This window comes from Anser cygnoides, chromosome 1, assembly GCF_040182565.1.
Source record: "Anser cygnoides isolate HZ-2024a breed goose chromosome 1, Taihu_goose_T2T_genome, whole genome shotgun sequence".
NCBI lineage: Eukaryota > Metazoa > Chordata > Aves > Anseriformes > Anatidae > Anser > Anser cygnoides.
In genome coordinates this window covers 105,309,485-105,337,076 of record NC_089873.1, presented here as the reverse complement: position 1 = coordinate 105,337,076, position 27,592 = coordinate 105,309,485, and the positions used below count along the sequence as shown (strand labels likewise).

The following is a 27,592-nucleotide window of genomic DNA, read 5'->3' as shown; positions in this document are numbered from 1 at the left end:
TGCGAAGCATGGGAAATAAACAGGGTGAGCTCGAGATCTGTGTATGGTCGCGGGGCCACGATCTCCTCGGGGAGATGAGATCATCATATGGAAACATCATGTTTCCATCGGAGCATACCACTTGGGGGACCGACATCCCTATGTATCCCTAAGGATAATGTGGCCCTGGGGAGGAGAGCAGTGGGTGATAGCTTTAGGGGGGTATGGGAAAAAAAAATGGGTTTGGTGGGCCATTTTAAATTGGCTATTGATAAATCTGCACCATGGTGCTGGCAGCTCCTATATATAGATGCTTTCTTGGCTTTGATATATTGATGGGGCCGAGTGCTGCAAACTGTTTTAGGACCTTTTACTTTCAGGCTACCCACTTTAGATGGAAACACTATTTGCAGCAAGGTATGCTTTCAGGTAAACCCATCACTTACGCTCATGCTGCCCTTCTGGGGAGCTGTTGCTTTCACCCATTCCCCAGAATCAATAGAATGGGCAATAACTTTTTAACCACCCATCTATAGGCAGGAGGTCCCGCTATATGGTGATCTAACAGAAGAACAGAAACATGTTGCGTGGGTAATTGACAGATTGGCCGCATACAATACTGTGGATGGCAAGCGGTATACTATAACCCAAAATGGAAACAAACATTGTTAGATAGCAGTGAGGCCAATCTAGGCAGTAGGACAAACAGTATATGGTCCATTTAACACTCAGTTGTACAGAAGGGCATGTGTGTGCATATACCAACAACCAGGTTGTTTGCAAAGGGTTACTGACATGGATGGCCTATTGGGCCACAAAGGAGTTTATCAGCATTGTAAAACCTTTGTGGGGTAAAGAACTGTGACAAGAAATATACTGCATTAGTTTGCAAAAACCAATCTGGATGTGATATGCGGATGTGCCTACAACGTGTAATGCCTCTGGAACCGTCCACAACGCTGTAGTGATTGAATAACTAAAGAAGATACTATGACAAAGGCTACTCAAATATACACAGCTTCAGGGCAGTGATGAGCAACTGCAGCCAAAGCATGGGCTGCCAAGAAGAGAGAACAAGTGCCATTAAAAGCTTTGCAAGCAGCCTGTTTGAGTTGCCTTACTTGTTCCTGATTTAATCTTGTCCCTCTGTTAAAGGCTCAATTAAATGACGCTATGCTAGTGAAATATGGCAAGTCAATGATATGGGGCTCCTGCCAGCCTGGCAGGGCAAGCACTTTGTATTCGTAGCTGTGGACATCCATTCAGGACTGCTGTTTGCCTATTCCACTATGCATTATAATCAGCATAGTATGCTTATACTTTTGACTGAACTAACCACTCAATACCAGGAGCTGAAACAAATACAAAGCAGCCAAGGCATCCACATTACCAGTACCATTGTGCAAGACTGTGTGAGAGTTTTATGAATTGAGTAGCTATACCACATTGCCTGCGACCTGCAGACCAATGGGTTAAGAGTGCTACAATGGATTATTAAATATTATTTGTGAAAATTAACCCCCTCTCATACCTGTCAGGCTGGAGGACGTTTAGCCAAGCATAGAAATTTCTTGAAAGATGTGTTGTAGGTATGAAGAAATCCGTACCAAAGTCTGGTTGGCACAGCAATGTCGATATTATAACTGCACAAATTCTCCATATTGTTAGACCTCATCCTTGGGCATAATTACCTATTAGGCCTACCCCCAGCATTAGCTCTTAGACTGTGTTTGAGTCTCCCTGAAAGTGGATCTGCAAACCCAGTTCCTATTTTGCTGAACAGATGCCAGAAAACTCAGTATTGTAATAAACAATAATGCAGACCCCAATATTTTATCATGTTCTTAATGTGCCTAAAAATTTTTATTTTATTTTATTTTATTTTATTTTATTTTATTTTATTTTATTTTATTTTATTTTCATAGAATCATAGAATGGCTCAGTACAGACAGCAATTTTGGTTTGAGAAGTCACACAAGCTGTGGTGCCCAACACTAACAAAGTAACAGTGCAACTGTCCCAGCCTCCTCTCAGCAGTTATTTTAAGACCCTGTCCTTGCCACAGTAAGACAAGCCCCTGCATAACATCCGCTCCCTTTTCTTGTAAATGTATATACCTGATAACTGCTATCTGAAAGTAACCACTGCAGTTCACAGATTCAATCAGGTGCTGACGAGAGAACTTCTTGATGTAGCAAGAAATCACCCTGGTAAATGCTCTGTGTGGACTAAAAATGCTGCCCCTGAAAAGGACAAGATGAGGTTTCATCCTTCTGACAGACAACTGGAGTTTCCCAGCTGCTCTCACTGGAGCCCTCCAGGCCAGAAAGAAAGGGGAGCATCACATACATCATGTATCTAAAGATGCTTGCTCTCCAGAAGGGTTGAGCAATCTCTGGTAATTCCACTGCTGTTCAGTTCTGCCCACTCCTGCACTTTTCACAAGTACTTTTTTTTTTTTCCTACTCCACCCTTGCATACATCAAGGCAATTCCTGATGGGCTTTATCAAGACTAGACTTGAAGATGAGCACTTGTCCTGTTTGTATTTGTACAACCTACAGAAATGATTAATTAGAGGGGATGTAATAAAGAACATGGTGTGCTCAAGAGACAGTAAATCAACCAGCCTTCTCTTTGACTTACTTTACCTCCCCTGCAAATAAGCCTGAAATGGAGGGGAAATGATGTTCTTTGGAGAACATTTTTCCCCTTATTAGCCTTCAGCAAGACACCTTCTGTACGCCTAGATGTCTGCACTGCCAACCACCTTGTGGTTTATGCTTCTTTTTCCCCTAACCTTTGTCTTGTGGGCAGTATATAAGTGGGCTGTACTTGAGTGTAGCTACCTCAGTAGATGAAGAAATGACTTTTTTTTCCTGTGACATTGACACCATAGATATTTTGCCTGCAGATTCCTTAGTGTTGAATTTCTTCGAGGGTCAAATGGAAATAGAATACAATCCCTTTCTCTTTCTTATACCCAAAGCTCTTTTTTTGTCAAGACAAAAAAGGACCAGTGATACAGTGATACTAGTGTCCGCTACATATTTATCTTGTCTGCTGCTCGAAGTATAACCTCACCAGCATCTAACCTAAATCCAGTGCTCTTTTATCTGGATGATAATCACTATTCCAGTACCAGGACCCTTTCTCCATACAGTGGAAAACAAACTGGCAAAAACAAGGCCCTTTATCCCAGTGTCCTGGTGTTGTCCCCAAGCAAGAGAACTGGAAATGCTTCTTGGCTACACAACAGGCATAATCAGAGGAGAAATAGTGCAAGGCTCTCTGGAACATCTCTTCAGCAGAGGGTTCTCCCTCTCCAAAAATCTCTGAGAAGTGACTCCTGCACCCCTCGAGGGAGATGTAGACTAACTGGAGCTTCAGTCGGGAATCACAGCCAACCAGAAGGGAATTCTTTATCAGCAGTGAGTTGGCCTCACCAGCAGCTTGGGACATCTCCAGAAGTTTCTCATCAGCTGATTTGATTTTGTAGTTGTAGGCACAATTAATATAAACAGAAAAGGTACACAGAGTTGCAAAGATCATAATACAGCCCAGGAAAATTGTATAAGAATCACCAGAGTACTGGTCAAACCCAACAAATAAGAAGATACCAATCACCAAAAATAAGCTTCCTAATATGCAAACTGATATCCCGGAGACAACACTGATTGAGGTACAAGGTGATACCCTAGAAGATACCTCATTAATCATCTGGATGGCCTTTCTGTAGACCTCAGTATCTTCACAGACTATACTCAGCTGGTCAGGCAGTGCCTCACTGAATGTGCCTCCTCTCCATTTTGGAATGACCTGGTCATCCACTGCAGGCAGAGACAGGAGGGACTTCCCATTGTAGAGAGATGGAGGGCTATAAGGAACCATGGTGGCATTCCTCATCTTGTCATTGGGAGTGCAAACGACCTTGACAACTTTATCTAAAAAATGGACATCATTGGTGTCAAGATAAGTCAAATGGGTGAGGTGCAGTGGCACAAAACAGGGCACTAACATGATGGGGATCACAGGCTTCCTTCCCAAACAGTCTTGGAAGACAGACAGATTGGCTTCCAGAAGACACCACCTGCTCTGGACAAAGTCAGGGCTGAGAACTAAGACTATTTTCTGGCTTCCTTGAATGGATTCAACCATGTTTTCAATTATGGTTTTACCCGGTATAAAGTCTCTCTCATGATAACACGCCTTCAGATTAGGAATCATAGTCTCTAAACTCTGGATAAAGTTCCTTGACCAGGCTGAATCAGTGTTGCTATAACTGACAAAGATGTGGTGAGTCTCATGGGCTGCCAGTTCAGGTAGCTCAGGAAGCACCAGTGGTCCTTGAAGATCTGACATTCCTGCTCTTGTAGATAATGCAGAACTGGTTTCTTTAATGCATACATCAGAAATGGGTTTAATTTCCTCTTTGAAATCCATCACTCTTTTCTGCGAAAGCAAAACATGAAATCACACATGATGAAATTATTCAGCATAAAAATACACAGAAATACAAGACAGAAATACAATGCAAACTGTTCTGTCTGCCAAAGGCATACTATCTTGCCTGTCCATGCTTCTCTTCTTGAGCTACACTACACACTTGTAGTGCAGTGCAGGAACACTGATATTGGTGACAGGCTCTCAGTTCAGGAACTGGGGCATCAAGCATCTGGCTCAGTCCCTGGCTTCAACTCAGATCAATACTCTAAACTTCAGTCACACTCAAGCACTGACTCATGATCTGATTTAACTCAGTGGTATTATTTCTGGGAGCAAATGTGTTTCATCTAGCTAGAATTTGAATTAATTTATTATAGTAATGATAAGTAACCATATATTTCATTCAAGCATTTGCAACAGCAAAATTCCTTAGTAATAACTATTATCTACTTGGATTACCTACTTGGTATTTAATAGTATTAAATAGTATTTAGTATTAAATATTATAATATAGAAATATATATTATAAAATATTTATAAATATTATAATAGTATTTTCATATATTAAATATTACAATAGTATTAAATGGTATTATCTACTTGGGATTTAATATTAGGAATGTACAGAATGCTATCTGCTTTTGCTATTATCAACATGGAAAGGCATAAAGCAGAGCAAGTACCCTAAACGCAGCAACCCTCTGCAAATAACTCTCTGCAGACCACAAGAAAGTCCTGTGGACCATAACTGAACCTTCTCAGATGGCTACTCCCTCACTTTAGCTGAACTATGCAAAATAAGAAGGAATCAAACAGTTTGCCTTGGAGCTCTTTATAAAATCTAGATGTGATTGCTATGGAGGTTTTTGTTCTTTGTGTGAAAAATCTCTCCATTCTATCTGAAAAATCTCTCCATTCACACTGGAGAAGCTGTGGGGAGAATACACTGACCTTTCCAAAACAACAGTGCAAGTTGCTCATTCTGCATGGACAACAGGGATGTAGCAAGCCTCAGGTACTGCTGCTCTGTATTGCTACCTGTATCACCCAGTACCTCATTAGGCTTGGAAAAAATTACTTTTCACAAAGATCCGGATGTAATATTTCAAGCAAGTTCACCTTATGAGAGCCAAAAATAAATAAGGATTGCCAAAACTGTAAATAACCAGCTGTGGCCTTCTAATGACAAATATACTAATCTCTTGCAGAGCTAGAAGTCCAGCACCGGAATAAGACACAACAGCTTGCTGAGAACTTTATGAGCAGTGCATGGTGTTCTTGAATGTTGCCAGTCTCCTCGTTCTCAACTTTGCCATCTGCTTGCATGCTAAACTGTCTTCTTTTCTTGTCCTCTTCCTCCTCCTCCACATCGAAAAGGGACTCCCTCTGCTGAGCTTGCTAGAGGATGTGAAACCAAAACTAAACAGAGACACTAACGCCAGCAGAGAGAACAGGAGCCTGAGCAAGAGCCATCGTTGTTTTCAGGGTCTTGCAGTCTGTGCTTGGGAGCATTTTACACTCTCCCTGAGTCACAAAGAATTAATTGCCTTTGCTTCCTCAGCCTCTCTAGAGGGGACAGAAGGCACTGCTTTCTCTTCTGTTTCCCTTCTGCCACAAGAGCTGTATTTCAGGAAGGGGTAGCTCCTGTTTGGGGCACATGAAACAGTGCAAGAGGTCAGTTACACTCCCTACAGCTTCTGCTGAACATCTAGGGCCTTGTTGGGGGGGGGGGGGAAGCAAACGTTGATAACTGAGACATTCAGGAAGAAAATAAACTCTGCATGGTGCACAGAACAGCTGCCTGAGGAGACTCCTTATTCTGTTTCTTATCCCCCACCATGGTAGCCTGCCCAAATACTTCACCGAAACGCACCCCTGCTCTCGAGAGTGTGATCGCATGCAGCAGCCAAGCCCCTGGGGTGAGCTTCCTGTCCCTGGCCATCCCCCGGAGAACTGGGGGGTTTCTCCCTGTACATCTCCCATCACAGCCCATCATCTGAAAGCAAGCTGCACTACACAGAGGACAGAAGCACTTACTCACTGGCTGGGATGAGGCAAGACACAAGGGCTTCTCAAAAGCTCCCAGAGCCAGCAGCGGCGCTGAGAGCTGCCAGGAGGAAAAGAGGCAATGTACGCCCTTCCCACTTGCCCAGGGGTGGACAGTTTCAGTTAAACTCACTCCTCTCTGGCGAAGGAGGAGCCTTAGCCTCTGGAAGAGAGTAATAGGAGGGGAGGGAACTTGGCAAGAAAACCAACATCTGATATCTTCCTGGTTTATAAAGCTTAGGCCCTGCCCACCAGGAACACCTCTTGCCCAGCCTTCTCCTGAAAGCAGCATTGCAACATTGCTGAGGATAACCTGGGCTTCTCCACACCAGACGTGTGGGAAAGCGGCCCTGAGCACAGGCGGAGTGTACTGGGACCTCCTGTCCTTCTCTTCCTCAGGTCAGGCTCTTTCCTGATCCTGCCCAATGTGCCATGTCCTCTTGGGGTGAACGTGGAAAGAAACATGAGGAGAATGGACAACTAGCAAGAGGGAGCATCCACAAAGGAAGGGTGTATGGATTCAAGGGCTTGACTGTGGATGGCAGGAGCGTGAGCACAGCAAAAGGTGCCCATGTATCTGAGCCCTGAGCAGGTAGGGAAGCATAAGGAGGCCTTACAGTGGCCACAATCCACCTGGCAAACCTGCTTCTTCTGGTAGAATGGAGGCCATTATTATTTTATTAGTGGAGTCTGGGCAGGGGGAAAGGTCTGTTTGGATGACTACACCAAATGCAATGTCATAAAGCAGAAAATGTTCCATTTCCCAAGACAAAAAGAATCACTTTGTAGTGGAGTCAGACCTTTAGGCAAATACTCTAGGTCAGATCAGATCACGGTTATTTTGTATTTTTTTGTGCAAAGAGTGAGGGTATCTACCTGGTCAAACCTTCCTCCAAACGTGTATATTTGCTGAGAGGACCCTGAGAACTTTGGCTCAGACATATGCTGAGCCCTTGTTCTGACAATAGATTTACGAGGGCACGCTCTTTCCTTGCAGTGCTTCCTTTGATTATGCAGAACGTCTTCCACATTTCTGGCATGTATCCTGCTATGCCCTCTAACCATTACCTTAGCTCTGAAAGATTTTGAGGTATCACAGACAGTTCTTTCTAGCTTTGTATCAGTAAGTTCTGACGTGTGTGTGAGCTGACACCTGTAGCTGATACCAGAGCTAAGAAAACTCCTGCAGTACAACCCATACTGTGAACAAGAGGGCTGGTAATGCTTCTTCCTAATAAAATGTGCCAGACTTCCTTATCACTTGTTTTTTATTCTGTTTGGGTCTTTCTAAGCAGTCTGCCTCTCTGTGCATGGTAAGCAGAAGTTTTTAAGCATGCAGTGAACTTCATGCATATGCTAAACAGTGAAAATATTTCCTGCTAGGAACTACAGAGTTCATTTGCAACTGCTTTGGCATTGGCAGACTGCAAGGATAAAATGGCAGGCTAGCAGAAAAGAACCCCTGTTACAACCACTATGTAGGTATGATATGTTCTGGTTTTTGGCCAGTCAATGTCCATCTCTCAAGTCTTCAAAATTGTACCCTAAGAAGAATGGCGCTGGAGAAGTCATCCATCTGCCAGGCCAGCCTTGATTAGCAACATTTGCTTGTATTTATGCATTTCGGTCAAAAATAAACATACAAGATGATAGACATTGTTTTTTCTTGCTCCAAACTTGCACACTCTAAAATTGATGTTTAGAAGTATTTGTATCATGATTTCATTGATCTGTGCATAGAGGAAATATTAAAGCACTCTAAATTGCACAGCAAATAGGATGAGGTTGGTGAGGATTTAGAGTTCCCTTCTAAGACTGCAACCCACCCAAAGAAGCAGCGTGAGATGTGCTTTTGCTGTGAATCTATTTACGGTTGCATTTGTCAATACTGTTTCCCACTAACCTCTCTTTTGTGGTTACCTTCCCTTCCACTACACAGCAGAGGAGTCATGTGGAAGAATACCTCCCTCCTTGCTTTCTTATCCTGAACATAACACCAAATATGTCAGCAACATCAAAATGGAAAGTGGATCTCTGATCATGGGATCAGCCAACAGTTGTGTGAGAGAACAAAATACGGTAATTTTCTGACCAGGCAAGTCAAGAGTTGCTGGCCATCAGTGGTCATCCTAACAGATCCGTTAAAAAAATGTGTATGTGTTGACCAAAAGCTTCTGTACAGAGCACAAAGCCATTTCCTGCTATGGTAATTTCACAACAGTAGGTAGATAAGCTCCACCATACCACGCTTACACTCCCCTTCCTTAGAAGGACGGGGTAAGAAAATACAATTAAAACAAAGCTTGTGAGTTGAGATAAGGACAGGGAGATCTCTCACTAATAATAGTCACAGGCAAAACAGACTCAACGTGAGGCAGATTAATGTAATTTGTTGCCTATTGATAGCAGACTAAAGCAGTGAAAACTAAAAGCAAACTAAAAACACCTTCCCCCCCCATCCACCCTCTTCTACTACATCCTCCCCCTGAGCAGCGCAGAAATTAATATGGCTGTAAGTTCCTGCTAGCTTGATCAAGTTAGCCTCCCATCAGGAGAAAGGTTGTTGTGGGACCGTGACAAAAGTAGCCCCTGTTTCAGTTCCCTTACCCTATTATGTCTGTGTGGGAGCATTACTAGTCAATGTCTGCTGACTGTTAGGGTGCCTTCAGAAACGAAAGGGTGCAGCAGGTGGTGTTCTGCTTGGTGTCCTTCTCTAGTTCCTTATTTTTAACCCTAAGATCTTTGCTTTCAGTTTATTTTCATTCTTTTTCTTCTGCAATCAATTGTTTTCTCTGCATGCTGTTTTTATTCTTGCTCAAACCCCATTTTTGAGGCAGGATGCAAAAAGCACTTATTCTTGGTATGGATGAAAAACTGACTCCTATGAATGGAAATAAGCAATAACAATAGTGACCAGGAAATGAAGAAGGACTGGACCTCACTTTCTGCAATTCAACAGCTGGGATATGCCAATTGCTACAGTTGCAAGGGTATGCACTCCTGCTCCTAGACAGAGCTCACTTCCAGGTATGTATCATCCTCCCTGCATGAGCAGAAGCAGAAGCAGGAGAGCTAACACCACCACCACAACCCTCACTACAGCCACAGGAACCACCACAACCCATGCCTCCAACACCATCTGCACCTGCATGCTGACCTCCACACAACTCCATACAGCAAGAGCTACAGACCGCAACTACACACTGCCACCTTGGCCCATCTCACTGTGGTGGTTTACCCAGTTGGGCAGCTGAGCGCCACCACAACCACTCTCTCACTCCCCCTCCTCAAAGGAAAGGAGGAGGAAATGGGATGAAAAGGGCTCAAGGGTTGAGATAAGGACAGGAAGATCACTCAACAATTATCGTCACAGGTAAAACAGACTCAGTATAGGGAGGTTAATGTAATTTATTACCTATTACTAAAAAGCTAGAGCAGTGAGAAACTAAAAGCAAACTAAAACCACCTTCCCCCCCCCCCCCCCCCCCCCCCATCCACCCTCTTCTACCTCCTCCCCCCAGGGGGGCTGTGGTCAGTTCCTACTGCTTCGCTTCATCTCCACCACACCTTCTCGGTCACTCTCTGCCCCTGCTCCACGTGGGGTCCTGCCCACGGGATGCCGTCCTTCCCAGACTGAGCCTGCTTCCCACAGGCAGCAGCTCTTCAAGAACTGCTCCCACACGGCTCCGTACCACGGGGTCCATCCCCCAGGAGCAAACTGCTCCAGCACGGGTCCCCCACGGGCGGCAGCTCCCCCCAGACCCCCTGCTCCTGCGTGGGCTCCTCTCCACGGGCTGCAGCTCCGGCCCGGGGCCTGCTCCTGCGGGGGCTCTCCATGGGCCGCAGCCTCCTCCAGGCCACATCCACCTGCTCCACCGGGGGCTCCTCCACGGGCTGCAGCGTGGAGATCTGCTCCGTGTGGGACCCATGGGCTGCAGGGGGACAGCCTGCTCCACCAGGGGCCTCTCCACAGGCCGCAGGGGAACTGCTGCTGCGTGCCTGGAGCACCTCCTGCCCTCCTGCTGCACTGGTCTTGGGGTCTGCAGGGCTGGTTCTCACTCCTTGCTCTCCCAGCTGCTGTTGTGCAGCACTTTTTTTCCCTTTCTTAAATACGCTCTCACAGAGGTGCAGACAACATCACTTATTGGCTCAGCTCTGGGCAGTGGCGGGTCTCTTTGGAGCCTACTGAAACTGGCTCTGATCTAACGTGGGGCAGCGTCTGGATTCTTCTCACAGAGGACACCCTTGCAGCCTCCCTGCTACCGAAACCTTGCAACTTAAGCCCAATATAGTCACCTAAAGAGATGGGAGCTGCTGCTTCTTTCCATCATACCCCATATAACACCCCACAGAAATTGACACTGAAAAACAGCATGACACTGAAGGACAGAGTGGACACAGACATGCTCTATACTGCTTTGTTGCCTTGCCCTTCTTTATCCCTTCCCCCTCCCTCTACTCTATTTTTAGTTAAGAAAACAGGAAACAAAAAACGGTATTACTCCCTCCTTGCAATGAGGAGATAATATTTTGCACAAGGCATTTTATTGGCAAACATTTTTTCCTCTGACAGATCTTACAGTGTAATATTTGTCTCAGTTGCTTTTGTCTTGCAGACCATAGAAATGTACGTGATGCAGTTGACTATTTTGGCTCCAGAGGAGATGAGGAAATGGCTGTTATTAACCTATTTAAGGTTTGGTGGAAAACAGTCCTTCAGACTGCATTGCACTGATATTTCTGTCCTTCTGATAAGTGCCATATTTAAAGAAATCATCCATATTCCAGTGCAGTTTGCTTTTCACCTCATTCTTTGTGGATCTAAGGTGGTAGGTGAGAAAGAGATGTAAAAACAGTTTCTTACTATTTGGTTGCATTTCTTACTGGCCCTCTAACACAATCTTTTGGCTTGCCTAGAATACTCCAAAAATTAAGGACCCAAGAAATGCAGGCAGCTCAAAAATCATTTGATTTTCTCGGCCTCATTCTTGCATTAAAATCTGGGATATATTTGTTTAATATCCTAACCCAATAACTTTAAGTATCATTAGAGTGGATTTTTAAGTTGAAAGGAAGAAGTATTCAAGTTACTTGCAGACCATGAGATCGCAGTCCTTTCAATAACAAAATTATTTTGAACAACTTGCTCTACCATTTCCTTTTCATGCAGATATCTATTTTTTTAAATTAATCTTGTGACAGGAAGGATGATGCACACAACTGAGTCTTCTTCTTCCTTTCTCCCGCTTATAGATTCACTATGTAGCCATGAGGACTTCAGCTCTGCACATTGATTCTCACCCATAAAATATGGAAAACAATCATTTCTCTCTCTGGTCTTATGCTGAACTTTTCTATTTAGACCACAGGCTCTTCCTGGCAAAATTACCTGTTGCTATTGGTATTTAGTATACAGAGTCTTGTCCAGGAACTGATGTGAAAGAAACAGATATTCTGGTTTTATAGCTATGCCTGGTTTCTAAACCACTGGTAGCATATTTTTCCATCTCACTCTCATTAAACACAAGTATTTTAAACAGAAACAGGTAAAGTATTACTTTCATATGCCATGCACACTTGTTATTTTTCCCATCTCACTCTGATTTTAAATATTTATGTAATAACCATTACTTTATGTTACTTAATATATCTAATGCAGACCTAATCTGCTTATGTTGCTAAAATATTTAATATTAATTTAATATAGTCTGGGGTGGAAGAAGGAAGTACTGACACAGCAAAATTTTCAGGGTACCATGGATTATTTAGGTGATTAAGAACTTGAGCTGACAGTGAAGAAATGCAGAGGCCTAAACAAGACATGTGAATTGTGACATTTTACGTTAAAAAATAAAAAATAAAGGAAGTTTATGCATTAGGTACTGCTAACATAGATCTGTTGTCAAAACAGCAAACAGGCTGTACAAAGGATGTACAAAGAACATGGTAAAGAACAACACTGAACATATCACCATGCTTATAGAAATCAACGGCATACGGGTTCCTTGTTTTCTTCAGCTTAAAGCTACATACTCATCGGATCATGAAATGGTCTGATCTCCCTACAGACTCACTACCCTATGCAGCTCTCTTACTCAGCACTTCACTTCATGTAAATATTCCTTCCTTTGCTTTGGTCCCAAGGAGGACAGTACTTCTTGCTACAGTACCTTTGCTACAGCAGGCAATGTGGGGAAGAAAAGCTGTTAAACTGATAAGGGATAGGAAAAGAAACCTTTACAAGCAGACAAGAGATTATTCATTCCTGTGAAGGAAGGTGCACAGCTCCACCAGCTGCAACCACGACACAGATGAACAGGATGCTGAACAGGAAACTGAATTGAGTAGCTCTGTCAAGCCCCTGTCAGAATGACTCACCACTTTAAAAAGCCACAGGTGAGCACTACACACACTTCTTTTCTCTCCTCTTTGGTTGTGAGTGGACCTCAGTAGAAGCAATGGAGAACTCTGGCTGATGGTGTAGCTGCATGGTCTCACGTGCTGGCCGCTAAGAACTTCCTGGTGCAGATGCATAGCCTGCAGACATATTGGGGAGAAACTTCTAACATGGTTATCCATGCAGGGGACATGATGACACCAACCTCAACTGGCAAAATCTATGATTCACAACACTGGAACCTTTCACAGTTTGTGGTTGCAAAGGCTTCAAATGGTAAGTGACTTTTCAAGGTGTTAAATGCTGTGTTTGCTCTGTGATGAATCACATTATCTATAAAGAAATTCTGAACTTTCCTGAAAGATAACATTAACAGGAAATACAGCTACTAATCATTGATATCCAGTCTATCAGCTTCTGTAGATAATGACAAAGAGGAAGTCTGATGTTTTAGGTCATCTGAGGTTTCTACCATAATCTCCCTGTCACACCTATTGTTATGTTTTTATTTGTTTTATTAACCTTAATATTGTTAATTGCGTTCATGTAACTATATTGCTGTGGTGCTTTCTCTTCTGTACTTCAACCCTCCCTACTTATTTCTGTCCTCCTTCGGGTCATTTCCAGTGTTAATATTGTCAGTTCTTAAAGACAGAGGCTATGTCTTCTACAAAATTCTAACACACAAGTGCTGCAGACAAGTAAATAACAATCCTGGTGAATACTAGTCTCACCAAAAATGCAAACACAGCTAATAACATATCTGGATTCCTTTCTCTTACGTATCCTATTCCAAAACATTCCAAATAATGTTTTGCAAGACTGCTGAATGACTGGCCTTTTTGATGTAAAAGACCTAGCTGCAACATTCTCGGTCCCGCGCTTCATAACATGCTTAGTGCTCCTCAAGTACTACTTCTTACCTTCTCCAGTAAATACAACCTTCTAATACCTCTGTTAAATACCTTCTAAAGTACAGCAACTTTTAAAATGTTCAAAACTACTACACATGCCTGATGTCCCGTAAGGCCCTTAACATTATTTCTGCTACATTCTTCCTTCATCTCTTTCTTTCATACTGTTGTCTAAAACATGGATATTTTCTGTGTTAACATTTACTTGTCTGACTCATGTCGTATTACACAAGAGAAATATTCACAGCTTAAAGATACGCATATGTATCTCTCTCTCCAGTCTAAGGATTTCACTTTGGGAACTGCAAGAACCTCTTGATATTATCCTGAAAAATGTATCACCTCAAAAATAATACGCACTAAAATATCAAAAAACAAACAAACAAACAAACAAAAAGATTACTGTTATAACTATTAACAGAAAGAAATAAATGTCTTTTTGTTCAGCTGAACATAGGACTTACACAAAGAAAACTTTAGTAATAGTAAGCAAAACCCAAATCCTCCAGTACCTTCCTCCTTCCCATCTACTGGACTCCTATCATACAGTGACATGCTGAGATCAGGAGGCTTCTGGGGACTACAGTCAAAACATTACAAATAAGCCATGCGTTTTGCTGCATGAGAGGTACTGATCTGTGGATCTGTGGATGGTTGCTAGCTTCAAAAAACTTAAAAAGTAACACAACACATTCATTTAGCTACTTTTCTAATAAACCCTTTGATCCTAAAAAATTAACACTTTTCAAATGTTATATGTAGAGTTTACTACAGTTTCAACAGCACCCCCAAAATTAACATCTTGTTTAGGGTATAGCCCTTGTTTAGGGCTGACTGAAGATTTTTAACTCACTGGCAGTTCTTCCATCGACTGTGGAGGAAGATAGAGATGGGCTGACAAAATCAACCAAGAGCAGGACAAATTAGTTCCCCCGGCCTAGCTGCGCAATCACAGCTAAATTGCTGCTAGCATGCAAGCTATTTAGTTCCAGTCATAGGGCATCCCTGCAGTACGCTGTTGTGACCACCATGCAGATATTTCTAATGTAAACGCTCTATACCCCAAATTTTTGTTCTGAAGTGATTTCTCCCTGCATAATTGAAAAGTTAGAGGTAGCATGTTAATGGGTGAGAAAAGGTAATCACCGTTTATTTGTTACAGCAGTAAGCAGGAGGTGGCATCACGGAATCCATCAAACATTTTGAGTCAATCCCATGAGACTCCTAGCATTGAAGGGGCCAAGTTGTTTTTCTGAGAAAATAATTTGCTTAGAAAATGCCACATTTTTGGTTAGAATGTTTGCATTTTCTCCCTGTGATTCTGTCTGGAGGGTATGTTTGCCTTTTGCCTTTATCAAATTCTTATCTTCTTTTTCAATCTTCATTTTATAAAATGTGGGAACATTTCATGAAACTACACAGCTAAGCAAATACATGGCCATTACAACACCTAATGGGAGACTTTTTTTCCTGCAAAAATAAACACTTCCCTTTTCTGAACAGCTATCCTTGACAGCTCAACAGCCCCCAGTGACGTCTGTGGAAGTTACCATCGCAGAGGAATTTGTAGGCCTACCTTCACAGAAGCCCACATGCTTTGAGCCAGTAAGGTGCTAGAAAGGAGAGCTGAAAGCTGCCCTAAATATTAGCAGCTGAGAGTGGGTTTGACAAATGTCTGTCTTGCACTCAGCCTATGCACTGCATTCTGCTCTGGTACAAGGATAAATTCCCCTTCTCCTCCAAGATCATCCTGAGCACTCACTGCAAACACCCAACTCGTCTGTCTGTAGTTCAGCAGCAACTGTCCCCCTCCAAAGCCTTTAGCTCATGTGGGGAGCCTTGAAAACCACACTTCCTCAGTAACAGCAGCAGGCTGCTTACTCTTCGGTCTGGAGGTGTATTAGCCAAATTGATCTGTGAAACTAAAAGTCAAGTGTCTCAATTATGTAAAGGAAGCATCTAGGGTAACAAGGACAGCCATTTTGAAGCATCAAATGATTCACAACGGAAGATGTAAATTCTCAGTTTCTTTGTCAACCTGGAGAATGACCTGAAAATGTCAATAATAGCAGTGGGTGAGTAAGTGTGAAATGGATACCTGTGACTTCTCTGTGGTTATAAGCCACAGTAAACTATTTTTGACCACAGTAGCAGGCAGATCTGAATGAAAAGAGAGCGAGCCAGTTGAGAGACATTTCATTCTTAAGACTAAAACCAGGTAGTGCACTATCAGGTTGTAGGAAAGCGGATGGTCCAGTGTCCGGGGTTGTTTATGTTCTCAGATTTGCTTTGTTTTGCTTAAGTCATGAGGTGCTTGGCAACTTTTATCACTAAACAGCCTAAAGTAGAAGAATGAGTAAATGATGAGAAACTTGTTCTTAGAAAGAGATGCACAAATAGCTGTGCATACACTAGTATTTCACTGTCTCCTTTTATGCAAAACTTGTTCAATATGAAACAGGTACTGACCCTTCTTGCCATCCTAATTCCATATCTTCCTCTCATTCTCTGCTCCTCTGGGTTCAGTTCTCCCCAAACCTAAAAAAGTATACAAACCTAAAAGCATATACATCCTGAGCATTCTGGATCCATTATTTTTTCCACCTCCCCTCCCCCCTCTCCTGGGAATCTTTGGTTCCCTAAATTCCCCTAAGCCAACATATTTTAAATATTGTTTTCACACACCTTTTTTATTCCTTTTCACCCTTTTGCCTGTCCCTTCTCAAGTGTCATCCCAGGAGTACTGGCACGTCCAGCTCTCCCAGCACATTGCCTAACTGAACCGCTGCCACAGTCAAAAGCTAAAGTCAACCGTAGGTCAATTAATACGTATAGAAGCATAAACTTTATATGGGTCTTTATTATCTGCAAAGATAAGCACCTGGAGATAATTTTCATCAACTGACTACCCTCAAAGCTGCTCAAATATTCTTGACAAATAAAAGGAATTGGAGGTCACAGTGAAAGCATAACGTGTAACCCTCCATGTTCATGGTTTTCTGTTTTAAGGTTTTCTGCGTGGGTACAGATGGCTGCATGCTTTGGACAAAACAGCACTAGGTGTGCACCTCATCAGCCTTGCACGGAGAGCTGCATTCCCCTGGACATCTGACCATGCCATACAGCCAGGATCTGTCGCGAATAAAGCAGTTACCGTGCGTAACACACCGGACGAAATACTGGTACAGAGCGCCAGCCCTCCTGGTACGTACAGCCCTGTCTTACAAGCCAGACTGCGGCCCCGCGTCCAGCCCCGGCACCGGGCCGGCGAAGCCGGGTCCCGGGCCTCCCCCGGCCGCCCCCGGCGCCGGTCTCTCCGCCCGTTCCGGCCCCGTCATCTCCTCCCGCGGCGGGGCAAGAGCTCCGCACCCATGGGGCGCCCCGGGGCTGGCGGCTCCCCGGAGCGGAGGACGGCGCCCCGCAAGGCTGGAGGTGCAGGGGGCGAGGGACCTCGGCGGCGGCTGCCGCCTTGGCTGCGGCCGGGCGGGAAGCGGGGAGCCGCGGTGTCCCGGGGCAGCGCCGGTGTCCCGGGAGCCGCCGGGCTGCTGGAAACCCCCGCCGGGGCACGGCGGCGGCCTGCGGCGAGATGGCGTCCGCCCGGCTCCCAGGGGCTGCGGGGGGCCTGGCGCCGGCCTGGGCGCGGGCAGGCGGGGATCGGGCCGCGGCGCCCACCCGGGCCGCTGCCCTCGCCTCTTTTCCTCAGAGAGTGGCCTCTGGAACGGCTCCGTGCATCCTGGGCTCTACTCCTCTTTCAACTCCGTATATTTTTTTAAATTCCTCTTCTTTCTTTCTTTCTTTTTTTTTGTTTTTTTCAGGTGTGTTCTCAAATATCTGGTTCTGGCGAGGTGTTGCTGGAATCCTCGTTGCTGCTGTCATTTTGATTTTGTGTATTCACTTTGGTAAGCGTATACACTTTGTGTAAGTTACTGACAAAGAACATATAACTAGCCTTAGAAATTACCAGAGTTCTGTGTGGTCAGAAGTCCCCGGGACCTCACAAGAGGGTTGTTCAGACCTTACCTTGTTTCAAAGTTAAATAGATGTCTCATGCCTTGCTGTTTAAAACTGTGGTCAGATACTGGGGAAATAACTCCAATAGTTAGCGCTCAGATTAGTCTGAGTGTGCTTCTGACATTCAATCGTATAACCTTGCTGTTGATCATAATCCAAGCTTGGGAAAACAAATGGAAGATGGTCTTTTGCAACCACTCTGTAATCCTTAACACTATAATAAACAAAGTTACTGATTCAGAACACTTGCAAAAGCCTTAATTGTCAGAAACATTTAAGTTGTAGATGAGTGTCTAAAGCATACATAGTTATTACCTTCCCAGTTACTTCAACCGACTTGCCCTGATCATCACTTCAAAGATTTGTTAGCGGGAGCTAGAGTACATAATTAGTTTGCAATAAATATTTCTGCTGGGCAGAGATAATGATATTGTGGTTAGACTGAGATGAATTAGATGGTGCAGCCACAAAGCAAGCTAAAAAACTCTAGAAACCTTTTCCATTTGGAAGAAATAGGTTTCTGTCTTTTCGCAGTAAACCATTCTTCAGACAAAGATATTCCTGCCTGTCCGTCCCTGGAACTCTGTCCATCAGATTGGCTATATTTCCAGAAGAAATGCTACTACCTCTCAGAGAGTGAAGCCAACTGGAACTCTAGTCAGAACTTCTGCTCATTGCACAATGCTTCCCTCCTTGTGATCGAAAATCTTCAGGAACTGGTAAGAGAACCAAGCGGGGATCCTGGTTTCACTCCATCTCACTTCTAGGATACTGCACAATATACCCATGAGTTTTTCCAGCCTTGTAAGCCAAACAGTTTTAATTCTGATGCAAAGGCTGTGACAAGTCACAGCAAGCAGAAAGCTGCGTACCTCTCTGCCTGCAAACAGCAAACATCAGTTCTAGCAGTTGATATGTTAGAACAGTTGATATGTTAGAACATCCCCAAGGCTTATCTGAGTTAAATTTTATGCTGTTCAGCAGTATACTTGGATTCTTGTAATTGGCATTTCTACTGCTACAATATCTGAGTGCTGCAGGGGTAATCTTAAAATTAGTCTGTTTATTTCTGTTAAAGTTGTAAGTTCTCTTTCAGTAAGGTGAATCACGCAAGATCCAGATGCTGTAGTACCCTGTAGATTTAGTCCTTAATACTGTTCCTTTTGAGAGAAAGGCAAGATCATTGCTTTGCTTTCGAGCCTTGCATCAAAGACTTCATATTTTGGTAACTGTATGGAACATGCAAAACTTCTCTCATGGGTTTATTCCTGCAGAGTTTTATGGTGAAGATAACAAAGCAAGACCCGTGGATTGGACTCTATAAAATAAATGAAGAATTCTTTTGGGTAAATGGGAGCACATTAGATAACAAGCTGTAAGTCAATGCTGTTGTTTTTTGCTAGTGATACTAGATTATAGAGGACCAAGGTAGGATAACATACAGATACAGACAGTGACTTGAAAGAAATACCTGTAATGATGCTGTCCAGATGGCAATGGAAACAGCAAGGAATACAATACAGATTTCACACAGTACGGGTAAAACTGATGATGAAAATTAGGAGATAAATCCGTAACACCTGACTCAGAAGCAAAATGAGAAGGGAGGTCATGGTAACAAACAGTATAGCAAAGTGAAAGTTAAATCTTGAGACCACCAAGATACTGAAGTAATGGGGAAAGGGATGAAAGATGCCAATAACCTGAATTCCTCATCATAAAATACAGCTTGAAAAAGCAATGCAAGAGGCTTATATGAAAGGTATTTGGGAGGCTTGTAAGATATTTTCATACCTCTTATGGTATATGCCTACACAAAAAAAAAAAAAAAAAGGCTGCCAGAGGAGAAGGTGAAGCTGTGAATTTGTGTTGTAAGAGCTACTCGGTGGTACCTGCCCTATGTCCTCTCACAGGCATCGAGTGTGGGGGTACTTTGCTCCTCCCACCGATGGCTGGTCCATCATTTCAGAGAGTCCTGCATCTCATGCTGGGGCAGCTGCTGGCAGGAGTCTGTAGAATAACCAATGACAGTGATAGACACTGAGATTTCAAAAGTCTGAAAGTAACATTGTGTATTTAGATTTTTCACTTTTTAAAGTTTTTGACATCACCAGTTATGCGTAACTATATCCTGTTCCTCCCTGAGACTTGCAAGCTTGATCTGACAAAGATCTTATACATTTAATAGGAGATGTAAGCAGAATGTAGGCATCTTAAGTTGGAAACTGCAGTCCTTCCCACTCTTGCTTACCCCTGCCTGTGACAGAAACATCCACTGTTGTTTTTATGTTCAGTGTTGAAGTTCTTTGCATTCTTAGGCTTTTCCCTCTGTGCATGCCTAAAACTGTTCCTTCTGTCTTTAAAAGAGTGAGCGCCTTGATGTCCAAGCACATGTACTGTAAGAGTCTTGTTAGCACTAGGGGGGGATTTGTCCTTTGTCTTTTCCAGGGAATGTATCAATTTGGTTAGCCTACTCACTGAACACTATTACATTTTATTTTAACACACAGTTGGTGAAGGAGGCCCTTACCTCTTCCATGCCTGTGGTGCGGAAATGGAGATTCATTTCCTGTTTCCCACCAGTCCCTTAACCATAGTGCCTTGCTCAATTCTGAGGAAGGGGAAAATGAAAAAAGTATTTGTTTCACAGCTTCTCTTGGAACTTTTTAGCTGTATAGAATGCCAAGGGAGTCAAAAGTGGAGCCAGTCTTTGATAGCATGGGGTCTTTCAGAAGGGTAAATTTAAATTCCATTATTTGCTCTAGGGACGTATTTCACATTAAGCAACCACTAGACAAGATGTAGGAATACTGCTAGCCCTAGTTTTTGTATTCTGGGGGCCAGACCCCATAAAAGAAGATGATACCTGTGGCATTTTCTTCAAAGAGCAAGTTATCATCTTCATGCCATGCCTTGCCTGTAGTAAATCAGGTGTTACATGAAAAGAATCCTTAATCCCTTTAGTTCTCTCTTCTCTGTTGAATTATTTGATTCTGGCTGTCAAAGTAATAGTATCTTTCATTTTCCCTTCCAGGATTGAAGTAAAAGGCTCTGGAAACTGTGCCTATCTTGAGTCAAAAGGAGTCTCGGCCTCTGGATGTTATTTAACCAGGAAGTGGGTCTGTAGCTTGAGTACTAGCTTAGCGTGATAATGGTGGGCAAAGTCACCACCTCTGACACCTAGAGCTCTGATATATCTGCACAGTATATGTGTATACTTTGGGACCTGGGAATGCATTTCAGCTCTTGCCTGGAAGTGAACGTGTTTTCTGGTAGCCAGGACTTTCTGCCCATGGAGCAGGCTTCTGTTTTTTCACAGTGTCATTTCAATGTCTTTTCTCAGGGTCTTGATAAATTTTCTTGCCCTATTTTTCTAGCTACTAAGCTACTGCTCAGCCTGTAGTTTCTTTTGTGTCATCAGTATTTCTTCCGTGATTTCTTGTCTTGTAGGATCCTAAGCAGCTGTTCTTTTCTTTTTGGTGTGTCATTGGAGGTATTTGTTCTGCTTTTCCCTTATCCGAGCTCTGTGTACAGGCACAGTGTTATACAAAGTGAAGTGGCTCTGCCTAAAGGTTTCTGTGTCTCCCAGATACAGGATGATCCAGAAATGAGCACTTTGGTTTTAGACATGAGCATTGTGGACTTTGTTCTCCCAGTTTGATGGGGTGCCTCTTGTGTGTCTCTGCATTGCATTCATTGTTTGTTGTAATTGTTATTTTGCATTAATTTTGTTTAATTTGCTTGGTAGTAATATTGAAATTCGTACAGCTGCTTTCCTGAAGCTCTCCTTCCTGCAGCACCCATCTTAGCAAAAAAAAAAAAAAAAAAAGAGAGAGAGAGAGAAAAAAGTTAGAGTATTAATTTATCTGAGGATTTGCACAAATGGGGAGGAAAAGTTCAAACTGCAAAAGTAAGGGTCCAAGTATTAATATAGTAAAATTAGAAATATCACTAGTGCAAATGGCAAAATGTTGAGAATAAGAGAATTAATAGTAAAGGATGTGCCTTCATGATTTCCTCATGTCTTGTGCCTATCTGAGTTTGAGGAATCTAAACAAGTGGTCAATTCCTGGATAGAAAATCAGTGTTTTGTTCTGTGTGCATATCATTTTCAATAGCAACATACAGTGCTGTTGAATGGCTATCAGTCTAAACAGAATGAGGGCACAATCCCACTGAACTCTGTCCATTCATGTCTACAGGGTAAACTGAAGACGGAAAGTGACATTGAACTAGGGGAAGTAAATCAGCTTGTTTTCATGGAGGGACTATTTGTAATGGTTTTCTAGACAAGGAAGGATCAGGAATTCTCATGTATAACAGGGCAAAATACTTCTTGCTCAGAATAAAATCTGGAAACAATGGACTTTGTTTACTAAGATTCCCTCTCCTTTAGGCAGCTCTGGCAGTATACCTAGTACAGAATGCCCCTGGCCATAGAGGTTGTCCATGTATTTTGTTAGGAAGTAAGGGGGGGTGACCTCTCATCTGGTGGAAATCAGTGTTGCTCAATTGATTCAAGTGTAAATATGCTACTCTGCAGAAGTACAGGATCTGCTGCAGTATTGCAATGCCCTTCTGCCACCTCTTCAGGCATGCACAGTTGACTTTTGTGATGTGGTATGCCGCAGACTACATGGGATTTCTTAAAGAAGCAAGTGGAATAACTTTTTGAGTAGCCACTAGAGTGCACTGTAGCTTCAGGGAAGGAAAGATAATTATGTTTCTTTCATTTTCAAGAATGTAAAATTGCACTAAAAGTTTTTTTTGCAGTATTATATTTTGTCCTATTTCTAATTATTTTTTGCCTTCACTGTATTTTTATGAAAACTTAATTGTCTAATTTTGTTAATTGTTTTGTTTATGCCTTCATTATTTTCTGTGACAGTAGGACTGTACTGTAACAGGATTTTGTGGTACAGATATTGTTAAAAACTTGTCTTCTAGATGTGAATTTATATATGGTCATAATTTTTCTGGACTACACTTTTTTAATTGCATGTGTTCTTTGTAAGCACAGTAACAGGACTCTACTGTATGAATAGCCGTAATATTCTATGTGTTAATTTATACATAACTTGTTTGTTTGTTTGTTTCCCTGCAATGTTTTTAAATTAACTAGCTCTGAAGGGTATGGTAATGTGCAATAGTCCTGAAAAGATACTTAATAAATATCTTTACAGAGCTTTTGAATTCCAGTGGTGTGTGCGCTAATGTTGTACCATTAAAAGTCTTTTTCAGCCCAGGCACCATATGAAAAAAAAAAGTCACACCAGACTGAAGCAAAATAAAATATTCAGGTTTTCAGTATGAAATGTTCTTTAAAGATAATGTTGGGGTTTACATGAAACATGACCTTTCACACCACCACCCCAGAAGACATTTCATTTTCTAACACTTTAAATCTTTAAATCTTTTTAAACTCTTCAAAATATGTCAGATTTAACAAAGCATTTAACTAAACTCTGCTGAAGTAGTTCTGTGGAAATGCTGAAACAAGCATAGTGAAATACAAACAGTACAGTAAATTTGGGGGGAAACATGGAGTTTTATTCAGTTTGTTCTTGCAAAGTTTTCAGAGCATTTATATATTTACATTCTATAGGTATATTTTACAAATTTGATAGAATTTGTGAGGGATAAGGGATATTCTTGTACCACATTTTATCTTATTCTTCTTCAATGAGCTGATTTACCCAGACATTCTTTTTAAATACAGAATAATGGCACTCTCTTGGAGTACCACTACTGGAGCCAAATCCAGTTGGAGGCCGGTTACTAGTGGAGTCCCCCAGGGCTCAGTACTGGGGCCGGTCCTCTTTAATATCTTTATCGATGACCTGGATGAGGGGATCGAGTGCACCCTCAGTAAGTTTGCAGACGACACCAAGTTAGGTGCGTGTGTCGATCTGCTCGAGGGCAGGAAGGCTCTGCAGGAGGATCTGGATAGGCTGGAGCGATGGGCTGAGGCCAGCTGTATGAAGTTCAACAAGGCCAAGTGCCGGGTCCTGCACCTGGGGTGCAACAACCCCAAGCAGTGCTACAGGCTGGGAGATGAGTGGCTGGAAAGCTGCCAGGCAGAGAAGGACCTGGGAGTATTGGTTGATAGGCAGCTGAATATGAGCCAGCAGTGTGCTCAGGTGGCCAAGAAGGCCAACAGCATCCTGGCTTGTATAAGAAACAGTGTGGCCAGCAGGTCTAGGGAGGTGATTGTGCCCCTGTACTCGGCTCTGGTGAGGCCGCACCTCGAGTACTGTGTTCAGTTTTGGGCCCCTCGCTACAAGAAGGACATGGAGGTGCTTGAGAGAGTCCAGAGAAGGGCAACGAAGCTGGTGAGGGGTCTGGAGAACAAGTCTTACGAGGAGCGGCTGAGGGAGCTGGGGTTGTTTAGCCTGGAGAAGAGGAGGCTTAGGGGAGACCTCATCGCTCTCTATAGGCACCTTAAAGGAGGCTGTAGAGAGGTGGGGGTTGGTCTGTTCTCCCACGTGCCTGGTGACAGGACGAGGGGGAATGGGCTAAAGTTGTGCCAGGGGAGGTTTAGGTTGGATGTTAGGAAGAACTTCTTTACTCAAAGGGTTGTTAGGCATTGGAATGGGCTGCCCAGGGAGGTGGTTGAGTCACCATCCCTGGAGGTCTTTAAAAGACGTTTAGATGTAGCCCTTAGTGATATGGTTTAGTGGAGGTCTTGTTAGTGTTAGGACAGAGGTTGGACTAGATGATCTTGGAGGTCTCTTCCAACCTAGATGATTCTGTGATTCTGTGATTCTCTTGGTTTTCTTTGTTCTTTTTTTTTTTTTTCTCCATCAATGCCATCTACATGTAGAGTCCAAATATTGAAAATTCTGGTTCTTAAAGGAGGTTTTGGAGAAACCATAAGCACAATGGGTTACAATGAAAGCACTTTATGACTCTTAATGGGTGCACTTAGCATCTTTGTTAGTACCCAATGTCTGTCATGCTAGGAACTGAAGGGGCAGGATGTGAACTCACTTTACTCACAGTAAGGTTAATGAAGTACTACAATTAAATGTGTTTTTTTTTCTTTTAAATCTGTGGGATTACACAAGATTTAGTGACTGCTTAAAGTGTAGGTAAGGGCTTTGGTAAGACGCTACAAAAATTTTTAATTACATTAGTAATACCTAGGATGTTTGAATAGCATACTTCATAAGTATTGTTAAAATCACCACTGATTTCAGAGAAATTAGCTCAACATGTGTCATGGTTTCAGCTGGAATAGAGTTAATTGTATTCATAGTGGCTGGTATGGTGCCTTGTTTCGGATTTAGGAGGAAAATAATTTTGATAACAATGTTTTAGTTGCTGCAGAGCAGTGCTTACACTACATCAAGGACTCCTGCTTGTCATGCTGCTCTGCCAGCAAGGAGACTGGGGGTGCACAAGAAGCTGACCCAAACTGGCTGCAGGGGGATTCTATATAATGTGACATCATGCTCAGCAATAAAAGCTGGGATTAAGGAGGAGTAGGTGGGGGATTTTTGGAGTGATGGTGTTTGTCTTCCCAAGAAACCATTATTCATGATGAGCCCTGCTTTCCGGGAAGTGACTGAACGTCTGCCCACCGATGGAAAGTAGCAAGTGAATTCCTTGTTTTGTTTTGCTTGCATACATGGCTTTTGTTTTACCTAGTAAACTCTCTTCCTCCAAACCCATGAGTTCTCGCACTTCTGCTTTTCTGATTCTTTCCCTTATTCCACCTGGGAACAGTGAGCGAGCGGCTATTTGGTGCTTGGCTGCCTACCAGGGTTAAACCACAACATGGTTTGAGAAATATTTGCCATAAAATCCAGCAATCCAGGAGTTGTCTACAATGCATATAGAAAGGTAGGCTCTAAGTACCCTGGAATAATACGTTTTTTTCTCCATTGAGAAAAAGTATCTTGTTCATTTCAGATGTTTTCCTTGCTTTTTCTTCTCCATGTAGAACAAGTCTGTCCCTGCATGCATGATGAACTGAGTTTTTCTTTTTTTTCTCTCTTTCTCTCTCTTTTTTTTTTTTTTTTTTTTTAACACAAGGAGAACAACAGTTTTTCAAATGAGTCTTTAGTTGCTGATACTACATTCTGCAGGGGAAAGTTACGTTGTTTTTTTCGTTTGAAAGGAAGTCAGTAACGCTGATGGTGACATTCACTTTTTAATCTTTAGCTTTAAAGATCTTAAGAAAAGCTGTTGTGTTGTGCTTATGGAACATAGACTGCATCAAGTGGTTAGTATCTCAAAAGAGGATCTCTTCGCCTTTAAAACTCTCACTTACACACGCCTACTACCTCCCTAGCATCTTTGTGTGTCCATAAATAAGTGCACTGTTGGACATCAGTGTCCATGGATGGATTCTAACACCACAACAGGTTTTTATTTGTGCAGGTCAGCAGAAGTCTGTAAATTTAATTTAATATTGTTAGTTTTCTGAGGTCTTCAAATGTTCAATGACTCTACAGCTGTTTGAGAGGTGAGTTGCTAAAATATGGAGGGTCCTTTCTTGTGTAGATAGTTTCCCTGGTCTCTGAGTTTCAAGGCTTACATACTGCCGTATTCTGTCTTCTCTTTGTTTTCAGTGCAGCTAAGAACTCACTAAGAGCCACATGAAGTGAGGGAAGGGTGTCAGTTTGTTGGTGTTATGACATATATCATGAAACTTTTGTTCTAAGTTGCAGTCACGTGTGTGGTAAAAAAGTGGTACTTCATGCCATGAGCTCACTTGCGAGTGTGTCTGTTAGTTACTCATCGCAGGTTACAGACACTAACCACAGCCCTCCAGATGGGCACCACACATCTGGTACAGGTATGAATCAACATACCTTGGAAACTGCAGCTGCCTTTAATTATGTGTTCCACAGTAAACATGAGCTAAAGGCTTTATATTTTGAAAGCCATATTGGACTTATTTATCTCTCTTGGTGCTAAAAAGGTCTTTAATTCCAGTCTGTGCATTTTTTGTTAGAGCAGCACCTTTGATTTTAATGTTACGGTATTTTGTGGTTTGTCTTTTTTTCCACACACAGTTCACCACACAGAGACAATGTAAAAGCACATAAAACTGTATTAAAACCCTGGCAGCTTAGAAACTCTCCCCAGCTGGCCCCAAAAGGGCCTTGGAGTGCCTTTTTCTAAAAAATATTGTATGATTCTATGAAACGAGGTAAGAATTCAGTGTCTTATTGTGGTAAGCACAACGTAGTAGAAAATAGAAATAGAAAGGGTTAAAAATTGAAATAGAAAGGGTTAAAAAAGTTGTGTTTGTTTTTGCTTAAGCAACCCTGTCTGTAAGCATGGAAAAGTAGATTTTACACTTTTGCAAGGCAGCAGTTTGTATGTATGAGAATGCCTCAGCTGTTTGGCCCCACTGTCTGAGAATACAAAACTAGAGATTCAGAGTTTAGTTTGAGCTTTTTGAATATTAGCTTTCACATCAGAAGTGTTTGATATTTTATCAGATAGGACTCAGATGTCACACTGGTATTTTTTAATCAAAGCATACCTGAAGAGAAGGATATTGAAATGCAGTCTCCCTGTTTTGCTTCCCTATTGAACAGCCACCACTGCTATGCTTCATGACTAATACAGTCAGTGTATCAGTATCAGTGAACAAGACTCAAACATACTGTGGAAGAGTTGGTTTTGTTTGCTCCAATAAAATATTCAGATTGGACTGTGTTCATTTTTCCCTTGCACAAATCTTTGTTAAATTAAATAAACCAACTTGTTGTTTTGACTATAAGAAATAGTGCCAAGTATCCAGCAGAGAAGAAACAAGGATGTGTTTTTCTCTTCTCAAGGAG

At 42.5% G+C, this 27,592-nt stretch overlaps 2 protein-coding genes across 5 annotated transcripts; one reads left to right on the top strand and one right to left on the bottom strand.

The window, feature by feature from the left end:
* Positions 1 to 1,840: 1,840 nt before the first annotated feature.
* LOC125184871 (uncharacterized) lies at positions 1,841 to 17,181 on the bottom strand. 3 transcript variants are annotated; one of them, XM_066977203.1, is made up of 4 exons: positions 16,936 to 17,181; positions 16,251 to 16,319; positions 12,849 to 13,007; positions 1,841 to 4,430 (listed from the first exon to the last, which is right to left on the bottom strand). In XM_066977203.1, the coding sequence occupies exons 2-4, from the start codon at positions 16,284 to 16,286 to the stop codon at positions 3,069 to 3,071; spliced, it is 1,557 nt and encodes a 518-aa protein (XP_066833304.1). In that variant the 5' UTR covers positions 16,287 to 16,319; positions 16,936 to 17,181; the 3' UTR covers positions 1,841 to 3,068. The 3 variants fall into 3 exon arrangements, 2 of the variants coding, with proteins under 2 accessions (XP_066833304.1, XP_047935939.2); XM_048079982.2 differs by lacking the exons at positions 12,849 to 13,007; positions 16,251 to 16,319; positions 16,936 to 17,181 and adding an exon at positions 6,462 to 6,682; XR_010824942.1 differs by lacking the exons at positions 1,841 to 4,430; positions 16,251 to 16,319; positions 16,936 to 17,181 and adding an exon at positions 10,421 to 11,291 and having other exon boundaries at positions 12,849 to 12,983.
* LOC106046301 (C-type lectin domain family 2 member B-like) lies at positions 12,999 to 22,985 on the top strand. 2 transcript variants are annotated; one of them, XM_013197233.3, is made up of 6 exons: positions 12,999 to 13,143; positions 16,791 to 16,985; positions 17,597 to 17,680; positions 18,327 to 18,511; positions 19,067 to 19,167; positions 20,827 to 22,985. In XM_013197233.3, the coding sequence occupies exons 1-6, from the start codon at positions 12,999 to 13,001 to the stop codon at positions 20,939 to 20,941; spliced, it is 825 nt and encodes a 274-aa protein (XP_013052687.2). In that variant the 3' UTR covers positions 20,942 to 22,985. The 2 variants fall into 2 exon arrangements, with proteins under 2 accessions (XP_013052687.2, XP_047935948.1); XM_048079991.2 differs by lacking the exon at positions 12,999 to 13,143 and adding an exon at positions 15,635 to 15,856.
* The last annotated feature ends 4,607 nt before the right edge of the window (positions 22,986 to 27,592 follow it).

Bases quoted from the DNA above. Each gene is read 5' to 3' on its own strand.
- LOC106046301 (XM_013197233.3), top strand. From the start codon at position 12,999: ATGCATAGCCTGCAGACATATTGGGGAGAAACTTCTAACATGGTTATC. The intron at 17,681-18,326 runs GTAAGCGTATAC...GTCTTTTCGCAG, and splicing joins GATTTTGTGTATTCACTTTG to TAAACCATTCTTCAGACAAA. The intron at 19,168-20,826 runs GTAAGTCAATGC...TTTCCCTTCCAG, and splicing joins AGCACATTAGATAACAAGCT to GATTGAAGTAAAAGGCTCTG.
- LOC125184871 (XM_066977203.1), bottom strand. From the start codon at position 16,286: ATGAGAGGAAGATATGGAATTAGGATGGCAAGAAGG. The intron at 13,008-16,250 runs GTCAGTACCTGT...ATATGTCTGCAG, and splicing joins GAATTAGGATGGCAAGAAGG to GCTATGCATCTGCACCAGGA. The intron at 4,431-12,848 runs GTGAGTCATTCT...TTGCTTTCGCAG, and splicing joins ACCTGTGGCTTTTTAAAGTG to AAAAGAGTGATGGATTTCAA.